At 48.7% G+C, this 21,799-nt stretch overlaps 1 protein-coding gene across 5 annotated transcripts in view; it reads right to left on the reverse strand.

Moving 5' to 3' along the window:
* Positions 1 to 1,922: 1,922 nt before the first annotated feature.
* Positions 1,923 to 21,799, reverse strand: part of Znf395 (zinc finger protein 395) — a 55,254-nt gene continuing 35,377 nt past the window's right edge. For 4 of the 5 annotated variants that reach the window (XM_038309763.2, XM_038309764.2, XM_038309765.2 and 1 more), the window contains 9 exons: positions 14,966 to 15,230; positions 13,484 to 13,689; positions 11,258 to 11,367; positions 9,221 to 9,459; positions 8,508 to 8,608; positions 7,476 to 7,776; positions 5,826 to 5,918; positions 4,978 to 5,081; positions 1,923 to 4,703 (listed from right to left, as the gene is read on the reverse strand). In XM_038309763.2, the coding sequence (XP_038165691.1) occupies positions 4,592 to 4,703; positions 4,978 to 5,081; positions 5,826 to 5,918; positions 7,476 to 7,776; positions 8,508 to 8,608; positions 9,221 to 9,459; positions 11,258 to 11,367; positions 13,484 to 13,689; positions 14,966 to 15,230 (1,531 nt within the window). In that variant the 3' untranslated portion in view covers positions 1,923 to 4,591. The remainder of the gene's footprint in view (positions 4,704 to 4,977; positions 5,082 to 5,825; positions 5,919 to 7,475; positions 7,777 to 8,507; positions 8,609 to 9,220; positions 9,460 to 11,257; positions 11,368 to 13,483; positions 13,690 to 14,965; positions 15,231 to 21,799) is intronic. The other variant, XM_038309766.2, reaches the window with a different exon arrangement.

Below are 21,799 nucleotides of genomic sequence, written 5' to 3' on the forward strand. Positions count from 1 at the left end.
AAGGACAGAATACAACTGTTTGTCTATAACCTTGAGGCACTAGTTCCAGGACCTCCTGTGAGTAGCAAAATCACCCATTGTGCAAAATAGCAAATTTGTATATAACCTACATACAAGTTTCTGTGTATCAAAATTATTTCTATCTATGCTGTCTACTACAACATAAGTATCATGCACACAGTTGTTTTTATTGTACTGGGTAGCGAAAAATGAGAAAGGTCTGTATGTGGTCGGGACAGACGCAATTTGTTTTTTAAGATTCTCAATCTGCCGCTGGTCGGATCTGTTGAGGTGGCACCCACAGACATCAGTGGACAATCACACCGCAGAATGGGTAAATTATGAACAATGGTAAATTTACTCGGCTCACATTTCCTGAGGTCAAAAAGCAAAAGATCAAGGGGCCTTCACTGTCCAGCGATGCTGAGCCTAGCCCTGGAGATGGCTGCCAAGCTCCGAAGCAGCTCTCCACTCCTTGGCCCTCTCTTCCAGCAGGCAAACACTCCAGCTCCTGCCTTTCCTGCCAGCATAATGCAAAAATAAAATAAAATAAAATAAAATAAAATAAAAAAGATACCAGATCTCCTTCCCACACTCCAGCCACCCCCTTAAAATCTAAGAGCTGAGCAGGGTGGTGCACACCTGTAATCTCAGCTCTCAAGAGGCAAGGGGAGGCCATGCTGGACTGCGTAGAGAATATGGGGGGACCAAATAGTTCTTACAAGGGCAGCACAACCCCCTTCATGCTCCAAATGTCCTTTGAACATTTAAACACAACCCCCACAACTTCCTGTAGCCTGGTTTAACAGGCTCTTGGAATGATTAAAGTTGAATAAGCTAATGTGTGTGTGTAGGGGGGGGGTCCTTTCTGCTTCTAGGACCCTGCTAACTAACAGAAGCCACAACCTGTGAAAGTCAATGCCCTGCAGAGACTACACAGAGAACCCCTTCTGTAGACACCATGCTATGGTTTGACATGTCTGGGGAGGTCCCCAACCTTCATGTGCCTTGATGTGCTGGAGGCATAATGTTCAGGGTGGCAGCGGGAGGTGGTGCCTGAGTAAGGGACCCCAGCCTCTCTGGCTTCCTATGTTCACACTGTGATCCCTCCCTTGGTATGAGTTCCCAACATTGCCACCTGTTCCGGGAGCTGATGTGTTCAGTGCAAAACCCTGCACCCTAGTGTTTGGTCTTTCATCCTCTAAACCTCTTGCTTTCAAAGTTAGCCCCTACCCCCCAAAAAAAAAAATCAGTTAGCCCACCTCAGGTATTTTATTATAGCTATGAAAAAGCTGATGGATATATAGAATGTGATTTATGTTCTCCCAAGTTTCCAGCCCATTCTCCATCAGGCATAAACATATGCCCAAAATATGTCCTCTTTTGAAAATGAATGTTAAATCATAGAAAATATTCGCTGCCCAGATTACAATACCAAAGCCATCACCCTACCCTATCCCAGTCCGTACCCTTGGCAAGATATTCAACCTCCATGCCTCATCTGTTAAAGCAGCTGTTCTCAAAGGGTCATGACCCCTTTGGGGGTCGCATATCAGATAGCCTGCATATCAGATACTTACAATTCATAACAGTAGCAAAAGTGCAGTTATGAAGTATCAACGAAAATAGTTTTATGGCTAGGGGTCTCAAAACACGGAGGATGGTATTAAAGGATCGAAGCATTAGGAAGGCTGAGCACCACTGCCATCAGCGCTCGGTCTGCTCCCTGGTAAATATGACCTGCTTGAATTTGTTTTGGAACTTTGAACCTAGAGCCACACATGTGCTTCCCCACTGAGCTGCGCTCCCTACCAAGCGACTGAAATTATAAGTGAATGGGTCTTGATGCCTACAGTGTCACGTGATACCATGTGCAACTTATCGTAGGAATAGCAAAGAACTCAGTGCAGGCACACGCGAAGTCAGACAATGTACCATTTTATTCCTTATAAAATATATTTCATATCATTGCTGTAAAAACATTACATTTCATTTCACATTTAAAAAAAATCTTAACAGTAAAAATAATACTTGGAAGACAGCGGGGCTGGGGTGGGGGAGGGGAAGAAGCGCCGATAAGACAAATTCACAGATGGAATTCTTCTCCCTTCTTGTTTTGCTTTAACCTTTTTTTTTTACTTTTATTTTTTATTTCTTTTTTTGCCCCTGGTAAAGCCAGAACCTGGGGTGACCAGAAAGTAAACAAAACAGATTTCTTCCACCAAATCCATTTCCATAACCAATTTCACAGGGCCCTCTAAGGCGTCGGGCTATACACTCACTGTGACAAGGCAGCCGTTGCTCGCAGCACTGTCTGAAGTGGCAAAGACTGCTTCCAGGGCCAGGTTAAAAGCCTTATCACTGATCCAAGCCTATGTTACCGGAGAGCCCTTTGGCTCTGTACCTGAGACTTCGGCTGGCCACAGACAGTAACCCTGGACTCGCAGAATGGAGTTGGGAATGGTGCAGACTCACTTGAGGCCGCTCCCAACATGGCACCAAGTCTGAAAGGAACTCTGAGAGCGCTCCGAATAACGGAAACACGGCTAGACAGTTTCCAGGACAACTACTTGCAAACTAGGTCCTGCTGGTTTCAGAAGCACACCTGTGGCACCTTCACCCAGTCAGATTCCAAACCCAGGGGGCTGGGAGGCAGGGAGCTAGAGATGAAGGAAGCGGGCATGATGGCTGGGTGTGCTCACGAGCCACCCTTGCCCTTCAAGCCCAAAGCCAGACCATGTGACGGGGGCCGACATGAAAGCATCAAGATGAAGGAGCACGGGGAGGAGGGGCGAGACAACAGTGGGCGGGAGGCCACCACCGCCAGAAAAGAGAGAGAAAGACTGCCAACATGGAAGGCTGCACAGAAACAGAATAAAACAGAACTGAACAAAATCAAAACTCTCTCAGTTTCTAAGCCATCCCATCTATTTCTTTTTTCTTTTTCTTTTTCCTCTTCCTTCTCTGCCTGGCAAGCCAATGGCATAGGAAGCCTACTTCGAATGGAGAAAATTATTATGGTCAGTTACATCTGCACGCTCCAAACCGAGGCTGGGGGATTACAATGCCTCTGCTGAAGTGGAGGCTTAGTCCACACTGGGATTAAGAAGGGGAGAGGAGAGTTTCCTGGTGGGGTCTCTACATGTCCAGAAACTTTCTCTCTCTGTCTCTATAGTCCCCTCCCCTCTCCAGTTAAGACTGGAAGCTGAGCATCATGGGAAGTAAGGAGAGAAAAGAGACTTCTGGTGCCAGCTCTTAATTATCCATAAGGTTGAAGGGGCAGAAGAACCCAGGGCCACCTCTGGCTGGCTGGGTTTGTTATAAAAATAAATCCCTACCAAAGACACTAGTGTCTCTTCCCTCCGTCAGCAGCCCAGGCTACCACTACAGCCTTCACATCACATACACAGTCTCTTAGGTTCTTAAGTGTACTTAGTGTGTCTCAGACTGAAAAGCAGACGTGTGTTTCCCATGTAATTAATGTCACCAGTGGAGCCTCAGTGGTCAGGAGGATGGTCTCTGTAACAACTGCTCAGTCCCTGGAGAGACGGCCTGGTGGAACTCCCTGAGCCCATGACACCTGGGACTTAAGTCCAAAAGAGCTGGGTCCAGGAAGTCATGTTCAGCAGGCACAGGCAGAGTCTGGTAGGGTCTCCCAGGGCCCATTCGGGAAAGAAGGGTTCATCATTAAAGACTCCCACCGCAGACAGGAAGACCAGACATTCTAAAGCCCCTGTGGCACTGGAGGGAAGAGGCCTCCAGGAAGGACTTTACTCAGCGGGAGCAGTTTCTGTGGAGACCCTCCACGCTTCCTCTCAGAGCTGGAAGGATGCTCACGGGTAGTGTTTGTTTCAAGACCACATTCTCAAACTTAATTCATATTAGCCTTTTGGCTCAGTGTTTTGGGGACAGACTTTGAGAAGAAGCCACATGTTTACTAATAAGCAACCCAATATCTGAGGGGGCCCAGATCCAAAAGTTGACACCGTAAAAGGGTGTCCCTCTTCCGTCCCCAGAGGCTGCTCCAACAGAAGTAACCCTGCATCTCGCCAAGTACAGCCAGCCGCCTGCTTTTCTCGGAGCCCTGCTACTGCTCCCTGGGTCATCCACCTGCCAGAAAGGGCTTTTCTTTTTTCTAAGAAAAGGAAATTAATTTTGCTCAGAGTCCACTCTGGAATAATTAAAGGAGCAAAGGTTTCACCAGCTCAGCACAAAAATGGGCAAGGCATCCTGGCCTACTTTTGATGCACACAAACTAGTTCCCAAGGGGGGGGGGGGGGGCGTAATTCTTTGGTCTCTGGTTCGCTGCAGAATACCCTTGGTCAATTTTGGCTCTCTCCTATTTTAGGGGGAAAAAATATTTTCTTTTCTTTTTTTTTCATTTTTTGTTTTTGTTTTTTTTTTTTTTTTTTTTTTTTTAATAAAACATTCCCACAAGGGGGAGAAAGTGTTTTTAAGTGTTAAATCTTAGCCAAAGGAGTCCCAGCTGCCCACATCCACTCCCCATCTCTCTGTGTTCTGCTGATGGCTACAGGCCTGGAGACTTCCCAGTTGCCAGGCAGGGTGAGGAGTGGGGCCGGGAGAGGCAGGCTCAGTCCAGGAAGCGCTGGCAGGCCTTCTTCCACCGGCAGGCTGTACACCACTGGTCCCGGTGCTCTATGCCGTACACCTTACGGCACTTCTTGGCTTCTCCGCGGGCTTTCCTGACAAGGAGTGAAATGAGGGTGGCATCAGGTAATGGAGGTTAGACCCAGTTGATGGCCACACATAAGCAGGCAAGCACGCAGGAGCTAGGAAGGGTGGCTTCTGGTAGAAGTTGGTGGGACCCACAGTCAGAGACTCAGGGGAGAGGAGCCAGTTCCACCAGTGTGGTGTGGCCTCTGTCTGGGGACAAACCCTGGAGACTACAGTTGGGTCAATTTATCCCCAGTGCTGACAAGGGGCAGAAACCCCAAGGCTAAGGATGAGATGGCTCACCTGGAGCTGCTCTGAGCCCGGGGTGGGGAGGTGACAATCAGGTGAGACTTCACTGTGGGCGGCGGCTGCTGGGGCTCGCTGAAGCTGAGTGACCGACTGCGGACCTGGGTATGAGGGGGAATGAGCACAGCTGTGAACATGAGCCTTCCTCAGGACTGCAACGAAACTCCCTGGGCTCTGACATGCATGCCTCCCTGAGCCCCACAACAGGTGCTGGTACAGGGGACCATGCAGCCTCCCCTAGAAGACAGACTCAACAGATGAGGTCAGGTGAGGGCCAGAGACAGGAGTCACCCTTAAGGTTTTAGGGGAATTAGATGGAGTTACCATACAAGGTACAAATGGAGACATTGCACTGCCTTAGTGACACCTTCTGTCAGCTGGGTTCTGCCACGTGTGATACTTCTCTGTGGCAGACACTTGAAACTAGAGTCACCCGTGTGTGGTTCTAATGACTTCCAATCTATTTCAGTTCGGAGTCATGGGTACAAGTTCATGGTGGTCTGAGACTTCTGGTGCAGCCCACACAGCCTCCGAGTGGTTTTCCTTCTTGTTCTCCCTTCCTTTCATCTAGCCATCAGAACTCTAACAAGCACTCAGACATTCACAGAGCAAGGGAGTGAGCTTAGCTTTGTCCAGTACATTCCTAAGGAAGGGACTACTCCACCCCGACTCCCCGTGAAGATCCCTTCTAGCTACTGAGAGGAGCTGTAGCCAGATACATGGTGATCTTTATGAAGTACAGGGACAGAGACAGGCAGCATGAGTCATGCGCTGTGTCCCCCAGCCAGGGGGGTGGGGGGGTGGGTGTATGCAAGAGCTTTGGAGGTGTTGAAGCCCACACTCACCGGAGAGAGCGGGGAGGTGGTGGTAGGAGCAGCAGCCCAGCTAATGCTGGTGTAGATGTGGGGAGAGACGGGGATCTGGAAGGACGGCAGAGCCTGCAGAGACAAGAGTGTGTTAGTCTGTGCTGCCTCGGGTTCCAGTAACTTCCCATTAGCAACAGAAGGAGGAGCTCTGTCCAGGCAAGAGCCTGGAAAACACCACGACAGCTAGATAGGTTTTCCCACGAGCAGCCTCGAAGCCATCAAATCCATCATCAGCACAGCCTCCTTCTTCCTGAGAGGCGCTGCTCTTACTCTGTAACCCTCCCCTTGGGGCTGCTTACATGCCAACCCCGTGATTTAGTCCTTACAGGGTGGTAGTCAGTGGCTGGGTCACCTATGAAGAACATGCTTCAGGCAAACAGTCCAAAGCCCTCTACGTCTCAGTAGTATTTCTGAGAAAGGACAAAGAACTGCCAGGCAACTCCTCAGGTATAGACATTGATTTAGGTCTATCTCTTAACAGTACAGGCAATGTCAGCCAAGGCTGAACCTCAGACAAACACACACTAAGGGACCACGGATTCTAATGAGGATAGCCTGCTTATTTTGTACTTTTTCTCACTGTAAGTATTATTGGTTAGGGGGTTTTGTTTTATTTTGACTTGTTTTGTTGTTTTGGTTTTTTTTTTTTTTTTTTTTTTTTTGCCCTTACTATGTAGCCCAAGCTGACCTTGACCTCCCAGGTGCCAGCATTATAAGTATGACAAGCACACCTGGCTGGAAGCACTACTTTTTATTTACTAACTGGCAAACTGGTCAGGTCTGCTCAAGTCAAGTTATAAACTAAACCAGCATACGGTTATAGGAGCCTTGCTTGCAGGGTGAAGGTCATTCTAAATGACACTGCCATCCTCCACATGACAACTTCCCCAGGCCCAAGAGAATGCTGGAGTTGTCTCCATTGGGCCTATGCCGTAGCTTCCTGTGTCTCAAGGAAATGGCACTTTGACAACTTATAATTAGTCCTAGCCAAATCCTCATCGCCAACCCCACTCCACCATGTACGTCATGAGGTCATGCCCCAATCTAACTGGAAGGCTTACCTAACCCAGTGTTGACATCAGGTAGGTGCTCAGAGCAGCACCATTCAATGTAAGACACTGCTCAGAGCTAAGGAAGACACTGCTCAGAGCTCAGAGCCTGGGAAGCCCTGCATGACCCTGTCGACTCTTCTAGCTGGTCTTGGAAGTGACAGTTCTCGGTTCACATCCTGACATGCGCTGCTCTTTGCACTGAGTGTCAGAGTGTTTGTTGCTGCTGACTTTGAGACAGAGTTTGCTTGTAGCCCAAGCTGGCTCTCAACTCCCACGTAGGCAAGGATGACCCTGAACTATTCCTCCTGTCTCCACCCTGAGGGCTAGGATCACAGGTGTGTGCTGTGTGCCTTACACTGGGTTTATGCTCAGAGCAACCCAGGGCCCTGCGCATGCACAGTAAGCAACTCTACCAACTGGCCTATATCCCCGCCTTTCCTTTTCCTTCTCTGTGGAAGTAAGATTAACAACTCAGCCAAAAGGCTCAGTTTTAATAAGGTGTGCAGAGCCCTGCACTCCGACAGCCAGTGATCACTGAGATCCCAGGCTAAGCCCCCGGTATATGCCTGTTCCAAACCTGGTATGCATGGTCAGCCTGAATGTGCCAGAAGGAGCCAGGAGCTGACTTGCTGAGTGCAACTGAAGACAGGGGAGACTCCAGGCCAGGGTGTTCAGGGCCAGAGGACTGGACTTTGGGTGGAGGCAATGAAAGAGCAGCAAGGGACGGGCTGGTCACACGGGAGGTGGGGGCTGGCTCGCCGTTGGGTGTCCCAGGGACAGTGGGGGCAGCCACAGCCAGAGCAGATTCTTCCTTCATCTGCATCTCTGTATAGTAAAAGTCTTCCTCCCGCTTGAACTGATCAGAGTCCACAGTGTCCCTGTGTGGAGCAAACATTCGACCATCGTTAAGAACACGCTGTCTTGGTTTGAAGCCAGAGAAGAGAAAGGTACAAGGAGGAAGTGACCACCTGTGCCACCCAGGAAGTTAGCTCTCAGAGGCTATCATAAGGGACTAAAACTGCCCACCCATTGACGCTGCTCTTCCCAGCACGAGGGCTCACACAACAGCAAACATGTATGAATACAGACCTAGTCCTGTTATGAGCCCTCTTGGGGCCCACCCCATCTACAGCATGCTCTCGCATCCTGTGAGGCAGTGGATGCCAGAGGAGCTGCCCTGAGGGTTCTGTCCAGAGATGAGGCCCTCACATTGGCATCAAGGCGCTGATACAGACCTAACTTCCATCTACAGAAGCAGAAGTAAAACTTGGCCACTAAGCCTAAGCCACAGAATCTCACCAGTAACTAAACCAAACCGTTCTGTTTCTACCCAGAACTGAAACATCTTGCTTCCTACAACAGGTAGGAAGATACCACCACAAGAAACACAGAGCTAACTCTCTGGCAACAGCACCAACACTGACCACGATATAGAGTCCCCCTGCCCCGCGAAGGCATCATACATTCAGTGGTCAGGGAGGGGGACTGGGCAGTGCCTGTAGTAAGCCATTTCACTAGAAGCCTCTGGGCTGCAAGTCCTGTGGAGTTAGCAGGGTGGAGGCACACCTAACAGGCACCTTAGGCAAGAGGCACTGAGCTCTGGACCTACCCCAGGTGGAGGGCTTTGACGTGCCGTTTGATGCCCACGATGGAGCGCAGAACTTTGCCACAGCTGGGCCACAGGCACTTGTACATCACCTTCACAGAGTTCTAGGGGAGAAAGAAGTCTTAGTAACCATAACCAGGGTGTGTGCATCCTCTCCCTGGCCTCTCTCATCACCTGATGAGGACTTCAGCTGGCTTCCATCCTCCGCCAGACCCAAAAGAAAAACCTCCAGGTAGGGGCCTCCCAGAGAGCATAGAAACATGCCCAAGAGAACCTGAGAGTACCTAGTACCCACATTTTATATATATGTGTGTGTGTGTGTATGTGTGTGTGTGTATATATGTATATGTGTATATGTGTATACACACATACACACACACACAGTAGCATACACTTGTGATATCAATGAGTGGCAGAGACAGTAGATCCTAGCCTATTTGGTGAGCTTCAGACCAGTGAGAGCCTATCTCAAACACTAAGATGGCATGAGGTGGGAGAGATGAACAGCACCTCAAGACAATACCTGGGGTTGATCTTTGGCCTCCAGGTACATGAACACCCACAAACATACACACCCCCAAAAAAGGAAAAGGAAGCAGCCTCAGTCTAGGGACTTCACCAACAGGTGCCACCAAGGAAAACTAGAAGCACCCGGGACCCATGGAGTCCCTGCTCCTCTGGGGATGGCTGTCCCCACGTGCTAACAGGTCACCTACCTTCCTCTTGCGTGGGGCTGGTTCATCCAACAGGAATGGGTCGGAATCTGTCTCAAAGCCATGATCGGTTTGGGGAGACCCAAAGGCGTCACCCAGGTACTTGGGGCTAGCCTGAGGGTGGGGAGGCGAGGGGGTGGAGACACCACTGCTCCCACTCCAGTGCCCGCTGGTAGTGCTGCTGCCGCTGTCTGATACGTCACCGCTCTCCTTCCACGGGTCACCGCAGGCTGCACGGGAAACTAGCGGGAGAGAGGTGAAAGGACACTCAGGGGGCTTGTCCCCAGGAACAGAGAGAAGGTAAAAATCAAATATTATTAAAATTTTAATTATTAAAGAAAATTCTTCCTGAGCTACAAGATGGGGGAGGTGCAAACGCTATGGTAATTTTTGGTGCTATAACTGCTCTGCCTGGGGGACATTTTCTGCCATGGCCACATGAGTCATCACTGAAGAAACCCCAAGCCTAGATTTTTTTTTTTTTACTTTTTTGATTGATGGGTCTGTAGGCTGCTTCAGACTCAAGCTGGACTCTCTTTGCCTTCAAACCCAAGTCAATCGATCGCATAAGATGATCTGAAAGTCTAATACATGGGAGCAGCAAGAAAGATAGAGAAAAAACACCAAAAACAAAAACCTCATGCTCCCAGCGGCCCAGCTCCTATCCAGACATTCAGAGTCTCCTGACCCTAGGCCTGAAGACACACTGCCATACCCTAAGGAATCAGGGCAGATCTGAAGGCTGGGCCAACTCCAAGGTTCCATGTTTGCAAACAAGGTTCTCTTTACCTCTAGGAGACGCTTGCCCAAATGGGATGCTGGATAGAGAACCCCTCCTCCCCAGGTACCCCTGCCCAATCTTAAAACTCTCATCACTTGCTCTTCCTGGAAACAGAGATTCCCATTGCGACTCACAGAGTTTAAAATAGGAAATGTTCAGGGTAGAACTCGAGAAGCATCCAAAGCAACTGATCATGGACCCATGAACATGGGCCCAAGAGGGAACAGCAGCCTTGTCTCCCCCACCCCCTTCAGCTCCTTTCCTGAATCTGTTGACTCAACTTCTTGGACTTTTTAAGAATTTAGCATCCCTGCTCTGGGTCTTCTTTGTGCACATTAAAGCAGGCTGCACTGCTGTGGTTCACCTCTAGGTGTCCCCAAGTGTGGCGATAGCCTCTGGATGGAATCATTAAATTGGCTTTCAATCAAAGGAGATTACTTGTGAGGGACACTTGTAAAGGCCACTTTTCTCTCCGTATGAATTAGAACTAGCTCCGTATTCCTACAGACTTTTAAATAGCTTTCAGGACTGGCAGATAAGGAGTTTCCACTAATGTAACATCTTGTCGAAAGACTGACTCTGCAGTGCTTTTCCGATGCTGCCCTCCCAAGTGCTGGGGAAGCATCTTGGGATTATAACCAGAAGAATTCTGTTTGCATCTATAAACCTGAAGTCATATTACTAGGGACTTTTTATTACAGTATTTGTGTGTGTGGGGGGGTGTATGTCGTGTGGTGCATAAGTAGAGGTCACAGGATAACTTAGGGGAGTCGATTCTTCTCTTTCACCTTGTGGGTCCCAGGGATCAAACAGGCTGTCAGGCTCGGCAGCAAGCACCATTACCCACTATGCTACTGGTTTATATAAAGCAACCATACTTGAGACTTGAGCTCAGGTATTTGGCCTGAAAACCCATGCTAACTTATAAGGCTGACTTACTCAGAAGTACTGATCATGGGAAACCACTAGGGGGACTGCCAAGCATGGTTCTGCTTTTGCGAACTAAACAAATGTTCCTTCAGGCCCTGTCCAGGCAGGCTCCCACCGAACTCGCTTGAGTGCTCATCTTGGCTGAGTGCTAAGTTCAGTCACTGTCACAAAACCCCAAGGACTTTCTGTTCTGATGAGGAACCTGAGCTTCTGACCAACACTCCTGAGAGCCTCCAGAACCCTGTGGCCTGGCATCAGAAGCTGGAAAGAAAGAGCATCGGTCGTGAGCCTCTGTCAGACCAGGAACCAGTGCAACCCCGCTTGCTCACCAGAGAAGACGGGCTCGGCCCCAGGAGGACTCTGCACGACAGGACTGCAAGACAGAGACGTCAGCACCATTGCGGCCATCATCTCATCCATTTCCACGGCATCCGACTTCCTGGGGTCAAATGGGTGGGGAGCATGTTACTTCCTGGGCCCGGCTGGCCCACCAAGCCCACAGACCAAGCTTCCGTATCCGATTCTTTTCATGGGATCCCCTTACACTGCTATGCTGTCCCCTCAGGTCTCCCACCCAAGCAACCAGCATGAGCTCAGTGGAAAGTAAAGCAATAAACGTCGAAAGTGCTTGCTCTGGGTGGTGTCTCAAGGAGCCCAGGGTGAACAGGTGGGCCCCCCCCTTAAACCGGGGCCGACCCCTGAGATAGTACCGCTCTCCCCAACTCTCCTTCTAACCCTATAACTTGAAACGGAACATTTTATTTGGGAGTCGAGAGAAGAGTCAGAATTGCTAAAATGAAGCACGGGAATAAAGGATGCCCGCTGGAATCTGAAACTACCTCCTTCCCCTGCCTTATATTCAAATTTAAGAGGAAACAATTACACTAATGGGTTTTTCTCTCCCCTCTGCCAAAATAAACACGGCATTCTGTCAGCTTCTGAATGTCAACAGAACCTATTACATAGGTCAGTGAGCAAACAAACCAGGGTAAAATAAATAACCAGATGAAACCATCTCCCACTGTTAAGCTCCATGCTTTAAACAGGATGCACAGAATTTTACATGTGCTTTCTTTTCTCTCCTTTAAATCCATAGTTACATGATTTGTAAGTAAAATAAGCACTATCTGAAATCTAAAGTATTTGGGGGAAATTAGAATATAATCAACTGCCAGTGGCTTGCCTATTTCAAAGGACTATATTCACTCATTATTTATACACCGTGTCTACCAAACTGTGCAACTGGGTTTGATCAGATGGACCAAAGCCATCAACATATTAAACATTACAAGGTCTTTGTGTTTTCACTTCCTCAGAATAGAAAAATAAGTTCTCTGCTGGCCTTCCACTGGATACCTGCTTGGAAATGCTGTCCCTCTGGTCTTAAAACAGTGGGTCTCTGCTGGGCCAGCAAGATGGCTCATTGGTTAAAATGCTTGCTGCCAAGCCTGGCTAGCTGAGTTCAATGCACAGTACCCAGAGAGGAGAAGAGACCTGACTCCTGAAAGTCGTCCTCTGGTACCCACAGGTGCACCATAGCATACACACATGTAATTTAAAAAAAAAAGTTTTTTAACCGCCTGGTCTACCAACAGCCCCCACACCCACAGAACTGGGTAGAATAGAGTTCAGCTGTTTACATATCTTGCATGTAAAATAGCCTCAGCTGGCCAAGTTTCTTGCTTTTCATTTTTATTTATTATTATTGTGTTTGTGCACGCTGTGTGAGCTTTAGTGTGCTCATGCCTTGGCACACACGTGGAGGTCAGAGAAAGCTCTGTGGAGTAGGCTCATTCTGCTACCTTTACATGGGTCCCAGGCAGTGAACTCAGGTTGTTGGGCTTGCACAGAAAATGCTTCAGACATACCAAGCCATTTCCCAATCCCAGGTTTTCCTTTTAAATCTTAAAAGATCAATATAGATAGACCATTAGGTGCACATCAGGATCTACAGTCCCAGAGCACACCCTACCATTAAGCTCCAAAGTAGAGGGTCTATTCTTTACCCAATGGTTCTTAACACCCAAGTGAAGAATCAGACCATGCTCCAGACACAGCCTGCTGCCCGCCTGTCCAGTTTTAAGCCAAGAAAGGATGGCTTTACCTTTTCAAATGCTATTTCAGAATCAAAAGCATTTCACTCCTTGAGAGATGATACAAACAGATGATAGTGAGTCACAGGAAAGTTTGGGGACTCTGGTTTTCACTGGCGCACACATGCCTACAGGCTTTTATATCTATGGCTGCTGGACCAAGTAGCAATGATGGAGTCTGCCACAAGGCTGAAATCATTTGTCTCCACACTGTATGGAGCCGGTGCTGGCACTTTGTTTCATCTGTTCCTGTCTCTTCTCGTGAAAAACTAGGAGCCGAGTTTACACCTTCACCAAGCCAACTAGATGTAACCCCTAAGAGAGCTTTGGAGAAGGAAGGTGTTACCTAGGATTCCTTCAAAGGATGCCTCTTCTCTCTCTAGTGCCACTATCCCAGCAAGCAGATACCCAAGACCCCACATGTCCCAGCCTGTATCTATAACCCTCACCACCCCTACAAACCTCTTTGGGACATCGATGTTCCTAGACACGGGTCTGTAGGTTGGCACCTGGGATGTGGTACCCTGCAGCTCTGCCAGCCGCACCTCTTCCACTTTACAGCAAATCTGCAACTTCTGGTCCAGCAGTCGGACTGTCACCTTGTCCTCGGCCCAGCTGTGCTGCTCCACCAGGCCCTTGCACTCCTGACCCCCATACCACACACAGACCTGCAGGGGAATGATGGCCCATGGTCAACATTCAGGACCCGTAGAGATCTCGGTGCCGGGAATCAGGCTGCCTGCTGCAGTCTGTGCTTTGATACACTCATCTCTAATATGTGCGTGCTAAGATCTGGTAGACACCCCCCAGTATGCATGTTAGACACTTACTCCCCAAGACCAGGGTCAGGAAGTGGGGTGTAGTGTGAGTGGACATCATGAGGACTGCTGCTCTATCAACGGCCTATCATAACAGGGCAGGATTATCCAGAGAGTGTGAACTCAGATAAACCAAGGTGCAGACCCTTGCATTCTCCTATATCCTCATCTCCTCTCAAGCCTCTGTTGTTTCCAGAAGTTTGAGCCAAATAAACTACTGTCTACACATTTCCCCGCCTTGGGTATTCCATTATAGCCACCTGAATGGGCCAGGAGAGAGCAGAGATTCCCAGACACCTGCTGCCCACCCAAGCACTCGGGCTAGCCACACGGGATCAAAGCTTCCTGTACAGCTCCGCATACATACACTTTCCACCCTAGAAGGCAGTGAGCAAGCCAGCACCTGGGGTTTCTCTGAACCCTAAATCTATACACATCCTTCAATTACTCGTGCCCCTCTCCTTGCCTCTGAACTCTTAAATACCTCTGACTCACTGCTTTTCTTCTGGAGGGCTCTAAGTCCCATTCTCCCCAGTATGCACTGGAAAGGGAGAGGGGCAGACTGCTCTCTCATCAGGATACCTAAAAAGCTACCTTATCTCATAAGGACAAAGGTCTAGGGGACACCAAGCTTCATGGAAGATAAAGGCCAAGTCTTTGTAGGTGGACCCTGGAGAAGGTAATGGCAGGAGCCCTGTAAATCTAGATCTAGTGATAAATCAGGCCTAGGTGACCAAGAGCCCAGCCATGGCGAGGGGATGCAAGGAAAAAAAAAAACCAGTTCTTATCAGATCTGGACTACACCTCCACCTGCAGCTTCTGCACGCCTTCTCTGGCGCCTGTGCCAAAGGTCCTCCTCCTGGCTGCCTAATTCTGTGAACTGAGGCAGACAAGAAGCCACTGAGCTGAGACACCATGCTTTGGCCTGAGGTTCTGAGCATCCCAGAATGCCTGGCCACTTTCTCCTCCACATGACAATCAGGGAGACACCCTAGTCTGAAATGACAGCATATTCTCTGTCTAGAGCCCCAGTTTATAGGACTTCCAGCCCATCACTTAGGTACCGCTAGTCAGCCAATCCCCACACTCAGAGAGAGGGTACCCGTCCATGTCAGGATCAGCCTACCTTCTGTCCAGGCTGAAAGGCCACTTGTGGGTGGCCTGAGGTTCCCGGAGTCTTGAGGACCTCCTTGGGCTGCTCCTGGCACACAGGGTCCTTAGAGGTGAGTGAGGGCTGGGGTGCGGCTCCTTCTGGCACTTCTACCTGTGGCTCCAAGGGCAGGCTGGCCCCCAGTGGCACCTCAGAGGCACTAGGTCCCAATACCCGGGCTCCCAAGAGGGAGCGCTTACCAAGACGTCGGGACAGCATGCTGGATACTTGGCTGCGCCTGCTGAGGAGACAAGAGTGTCAGTGTGTCAGCGAGTAATCTCTCTCTCTCTCTCTCTCTCTCTCTCTCTCTACCATGTAGGGTTGCAAGGATAAACTCAGGCCATCGGGCTTGCTGGCAAGCTGCTTTACCTGTCAGCTCTGTCTTTTCTTTAGAGAGAAAATTAATACCTATTCCTAGGAGGTCATGTAAAAAATATTGATAAGCCCAAATAAAATAAAATCATTTGTGACCCTGCCTCCCAAAGATACCCACTCCTTCCCACTCCCATTTTCTTATATTTATTTATTTATTCTTTTAGGACACCTGTTTCATGTAGCTCAGGCCAAAACTTCCTATGCAGCTGGGGATGACCTTGAGATGACCTTGAAGTGCTGCCCCCCCCCCCCCCCCCCCCCCCCCCCGGTCTCCCAAGTATTCACCACCGTGCCTGTCTTAAGTGATGCTGGAAGACAAACAGGGCTCCATGCATGCTAGGTAAGCACTTTACCAACCGAGCTACATCCCCAGCCCTGACTCCCAATTTTTTTCCTAAAAACATCCTGCTCCTTCTCCAATAACTTTACTCGTACTTTCTGTTCTTATTTTGTTTTGCTGCTGAGGCAAGGTCTTGCTAGGTAGCTATGGCTGGCCTGGAACTTATGTCAAGTTGGCCTTGACCTGCAGCAATCCTCCTGCCTGAGCGCCCTAAGTGCTAGGATCACAAGAATGAGCTGCTTCACCCAGCTCTGCCACACTTTATTTCTATCAAAACTAAACTAGTAAGCTGATTTTACTTCATATGACGGCTAAGTTTTTCCTACATCATTAAGTGTTGACCTATAAAAACAGCTGCCAGTACTTTCTAGGTAGGTGTAAGCTGCTGTTTAACAAATTCCCCCATTACTTCCTGGAAGGACGGAGTCCCATTTTGCTGTCTCAGCTACTCTGCCTTCATCATGCAATCCCTGAGGCCCCCCCCATGCCCCACACACACAGACAGCATTGCTTCCTCAGTGAGGTTTGTCCACATGATATTGCCAGATCAGCACTGAGCACTTTTGTTGGATACACAGACTCCCAAGCTGGGTTCACATCCAAGCTGCAGACAACTTCGGAAACCCACCATGAAACTAACACCACCAGGACTGGAGAGGTAGCTCAGGGGTTAAAGGCACCGGCTTCTCTTCCAGAAGACCACGTTTCGTTCCAGTACCCACGTGGTTGCTCACAACCATAACTCCAGCTTCAGGGAATCCAATGCCCTATTTCTGGCCTCCACCAGCACCAAACAGTGCACAGACAGACACACACACACACAAGCAAAGCACTTGTATGCACAAAGTAAAAAGAATAAATCATCAAATAGACAAAGAGCCGGGCGGTGGTGGTGCACGCCTTTAATCCCAGCACTCGGGAGGCAGAGGCAGGCGGATCTCTGTGAGTTCGAGACCAGCCTGGTCTACAAGAGCTAGTTCCAGGACAGGCTCCAAAGCCACAGAGAAACCCTATCTCGAAAAACCAAAAAAAAAAAAAAAAAAAAAAGTGGCAAATAGACAAAGAAAGACCAGCCTCTGCCAACTCGCGCTTCCCTCCTCCTCCCAGCCGTCCTGGGCCTCTCAACCACTCTGGGTCTCCACGCAGACTTCTGGTCTCTGCCCATTCAGTTGGTATCTGGCTGAGAACAACTAGGCATGAAGTACATTACAGGTGGGGGTAGGGGGCTGGGTGGAAATTAAACTCCAGGGTTTTCAGACCTTGATTCTCACTGCTGCTTCTCCAGCTCAGAACACCATCAGGCTAATTGCACACAGGCTGAATGTCTCAAAAAGGGATTCCAGAACATTCTTCTTCATCCTCTCCCTCCCCTTTCCCCTTCCTTCCCAGTCCATAACCAGAAGCCTATCAGGGTCATCGAGATAACTCTGTGGATAAATTCACTTTCTACCAAACCTGGCGACCCAAGTTCAATCCACAGGACCTGCACAGTAGAACCAACTCCTACAAGTTGTCCTCTGCCCCCCCCCCCACACACAAACACAAACACAAACACACACACACACACACAAATTTTAAAAAAATGCAGTGAACTGCATCTCCTAGCACTAAATACCCTCTAAATACTTGTTAGCACCAACTGTCTTTGAACAGGTCTCTAAGCCTTTACTTTCTGCCCAGGTCTAAAAGTACCTCGGGGCTGATTTGTCTGGGTCTCCTGCCACAGTCTTGCCCTACACATCCTTGCTTCTTTTCCCAACTAGCCAAGCAAGTTCTACTAGGAGCCATGTCTACAACAACACCAGGACAGGAAAAATCAGCTATAAAAGAGGAGGCGGAGAAAGTCAGCCAGAGGGGATGGAGGACACAAGAGAAACAGGGCCTCTAAATCAACAGGACTGTCGCTCACAGGAGCTCACAGAGACTGAGGCAGCGTGCACAGGGCCCCACACCAGGTCCTTTGCATAAATATTACGGCTTCCAGGTTAGTGTTTCCATGGGACTCCTGAGTGTCCAAGCAAGTGGGTCTCTGACTCTTATGCCTTCTCTTAGGGTCTTTTCCTTCCGCTGGTTTGTCCTTTCTAATTTCAATGTGAAGGTTTTTGTTTTATCTTATTATATTTTGTTTTGTTATTTTTTTTAAATTAATGATGAACGAATGAAAGAAAACCTAGCCACTAGGGTAAAGGCTAACAACTGGACTATACCTGCTGGGAATGACACCGAGTGAAGGGAAGCTAGAGTGTAGTACCACTTACTGACAACAGGTGGAAGCACTAACACGGAGAAACCACCAGCCCTTTTTCTTGGCGGGGGGGGGGGGGGGGGGGGGGGGGGGGGGAAGGGGGAGAGAAAAAAGAACAAGGAAAAAATCCCAGGAGCCACCCCCACTTTCCTGAGCCGGAAGCTTGGGGTTTCTAGTACTGAGAACGAAGACAGCGGTGTTTCCAAACCTCCTCGGTTCCCAGTCTTCAGGAAGAACCTGAGATGTTTGGGCAACAAACTCTGATGGTGTTTTTGGAAGCCTGTCTTCTTTCTAAAGAAGGCGCTTCTGTTGGTTGGTAAGCCTGTACCTTCCAGAAGCCAGAGGGATCTGCACAAATAGGCAACTCGCCTGCTTCTGGCCTGCTTCCACAGGCTGGCTACTTTCTCCCAAGATCCACTCAAAAACACACAGTATACTCTCAGGATTCAGAAGTAATGAGGCACTAACACCAGAAGTTGGCTGGAAAGACGGGAGCAAGGTCACACCTATTTCGGGCATGCTAGCTGGGGGTGCTAGCTGATCACCCGGCATGAAGGATCTCACCCTTCCCCAGCTGGCCTCTTTCAGAGTCCTCTTCCCCACCCTCTGCTTCTAGCTATTACTCCCTGGATGCTTTCTCGAATGCTGTTGATGGTTCCTGGATCAGCCATCCCTTGATCTGCCATGCAGCTCTGTAGCAGCAGAGAAAAATGAAGAAAATTATATTGTAGAATAACAAGGACTGGACTTCAGCATGTGGTCAAATGCTCCTTTCCAATTTTACATTCTCCACTCACAGGATTCCTGCTGGGACATAAACCTATGCCAAAATGGTCTCAGAACATATGACAGGGGTGTCTGGAACCTCAAGTGCTGTCACCAATAGGAAAGGGATGGCTTATGTACTTTGGCCAAGGTCTTGAGATGGTTAACACTCGTCCAGTCTCAGCAAACACATTGCTGATGGCCTTTAATGCAGACATCTGCCATCAGTTACATAACTGGACCTGACAGAACAATAAAACAAACTCTATGGTTCAGAGTTGCAAATTGCCATTTATTACAGAAGGCTGCTGGACCACGGCATGTCTCAGCACATGCCTGCAAGTGCACAGGGCTGCACACAATGGCTGCGCCTCTCACTACCCAGGGGCATTGTGGCATGCCATGACATCACCTCCCCGCACTTCTAGGACACAGGTCATAAGCCAGTGATTTATTACACAACTCATGGGACTTCTGTCAAAGCTGAGGAGGGTGAAGCTTGGAGCGAGGCTCCTAATTGCAAAAAGTCTGGCTGTTGCTGATGAACAAGCCAAAGTGAAGGTACAAAGCTGCAGCTAAACCCCAGCTTTTGTGTCTTTACAGATCTGACAGCCAGCGCGTACACAGGAACCTCAGATTTTAGTCCTTAATAACCTGTGTGCTGTCCTCATCCTTTACTAGAGAATTACCAGGGTTTTTTTTCCCTTTAAATCTTTAATGTTTTGAGTTGTTTTTCAATGTTATGTTCTAAATTCAACCAGAGGATGAAGGTTATCAGGAAACCATGTCTCTTATTTTCCAGCAGATCTCCACAGGGATCTATTTCCCATCATGACCACCCAGTATCTTGGCGGATAGGTGCCGTGTGCAAATACATTCATGATCAATCTGGTTCACAGGCCACCACCTGTACTTCGCCGCATTCCATCACCACTACCTGTTGATTCTCAAGCCTTTGCAGGAAACCAAAACACACTTGGGCTTCTTCTTCATAGAGGAAAAAAAAAACCTACCTGGTTTCAGTTAGAAACCCCAGTGAGAGGACTGGAGAGAAGGCTCAGCAGTCACCAACATGAACTGTTCTTACAGAAGACCCAAGTGTGGCTCCCAGCACCCATGTCAGATGACACAAGCCATGAGCAACTCTAGTTCCAGGAGAATTAACAGCACACACAGCAAAAATAAATGCAACAAACAAACAAAAGAAACTGAATCCCAGTGAGGGCATCCAAGGCCCTAACCCAAAGTCTCTAATCTCAGCTACTCACCAAGTTCTTGTATGTGTGCACGTATGTGTGTACTGCGGGGACGTGTGTGCAGGGCGACCTCCCGTGTCAGAACACCAGGCTAGCTGGCCCTCGAGTGACCACTGCCTCACTGCCCATCACACTGTGGATCTCTGAGGTTACAGACGCGGGCTTCCATGCTCAGCCTCACTTTGGTTCTGGGGACTTAGACACAGGTCTTCATGGCTGTGCAGAGAGCACTTTCTAACCATCTCCCCAGCCCTGCATGCCATTTGTTTTAGGGTGAGGGCATATATATCTAAGATTTCTATACTACCATCAAGAGATACAGCACTGAACACATCTGTGACCCCTTTGGTGTTTCTAAGCCCAGCAGCTGGTGAGCGGGTATTTGCCTCCAAACTTAACAACCTGCACTTGATCCCCTGGACCCACATGGTAGAAAGAGAGAACCAACTCCTGCACGTTGTCCTCTGACCTGGGCACATGTATCGTGGCAGGCACGCCCACACCCAAAATTTAAATAGATAAGATGTAATTTTTTAAAATTTCAAATCAGCTGTCCAAACAGCCAAAAAATGGATTCTCAGAGTGTTCTAATTGTCTTATTCTGAAGATCTTTTAAAAAACAAAACAAAACATAAAAACAGGTTACACTGTATCAGAGTCCCATAATTTGCATAAATTTAAATAAGGTCAGCCAACTAGGAATCGAATCGGGCTGGAGCCCTTTCCGCAGCATCCTGGTAACAGGGTGCACAGCCTCTTGCTGCTGTGGGTAATAGATGTAATAGGATAATGGAAGGGAAGAATAATGGTCTCAAATAACAGAGCCATTTTCATATGCCAGTGGATGGGACAGAGAAACAGGTCATCTGATCTGGTTTCCAGCAAGTCATAAATGAACCTGATCAACAAAATATGCCTGTGGGTCTCACGGCCCGGCTGTCATTCAACAGGGTGACAGAGGCAGTTCTGTTTGCCTACAGCAGGGTACAGCAGGAAGGGAAGGAGTTCACAGCTCTCCCCAGCAACACACTCTCCCTCCCCTTGCACCTATCTCCTCCTCTGTCTTTCAGAAACACAGCACCCTTTGTTCCTAACTGTGCTGCTTGCCTAAGGCTACCGAACAAGACAACTGCTCAAACGAATACAAAGCCTGGGTTCTCGTCTGAAAACCTCACACATGGTGAGCTCTCATACGGTGCTACAAAGCTGAAAATTCCATACGTGACCTCATATAACAGGTCACAGTGGAAACACGGGCACATTAAAAACAGTGTGCAAGGAGCTCTGGAGACTACTTGGCAGTTAAGAGCACTGGCTGCTCTTACAAAGGGCTAGGTCTATTCCGTTCCCAGCACCCACATGGCAGTTCGCAATCCAACACCCTCTTCTGGCCTCAGAGGGTACCAATCATACATGTGATACATATATACATGCAAGCATTCATGCATACATACGTATACAGACATAAGAATAAATAAGTAAAATTACCTTCAGAGTATGTGACTAAGGTGTAATGAACAAATGACTTCTATGTTTGGTCGAGGGTTCCCTATCCAGGATATGTTATTACACATTTGCAGATATTCTCAATTTGGGGACAGGGTTCAAGATCTGATGCACTTCTGTTCCCAGGCACTTCTGTTGAGGAATACTCAACCTGCAGCAGTGGAGCTGCTGAGCCTCTTGAAGACTGTATTTTGCTTGTCAGTCCAGGTTTGTTACTGTAAACAAGGTTTCCCAGAGTCCCAGACTCAAGAAGAGTTAGTCTGGGGCCTGGAAAGATGGCTCAGTGGTCAAAAGCACTTGCTCTAGCAGAGGATACTGATTGG

The sequence above is a fragment of the Arvicola amphibius genome, chromosome 13, assembly GCF_903992535.2.
Source record: "Arvicola amphibius chromosome 13, mArvAmp1.2, whole genome shotgun sequence".
Lineage (NCBI taxonomy): Eukaryota > Metazoa > Chordata > Mammalia > Rodentia > Cricetidae > Arvicola > Arvicola amphibius.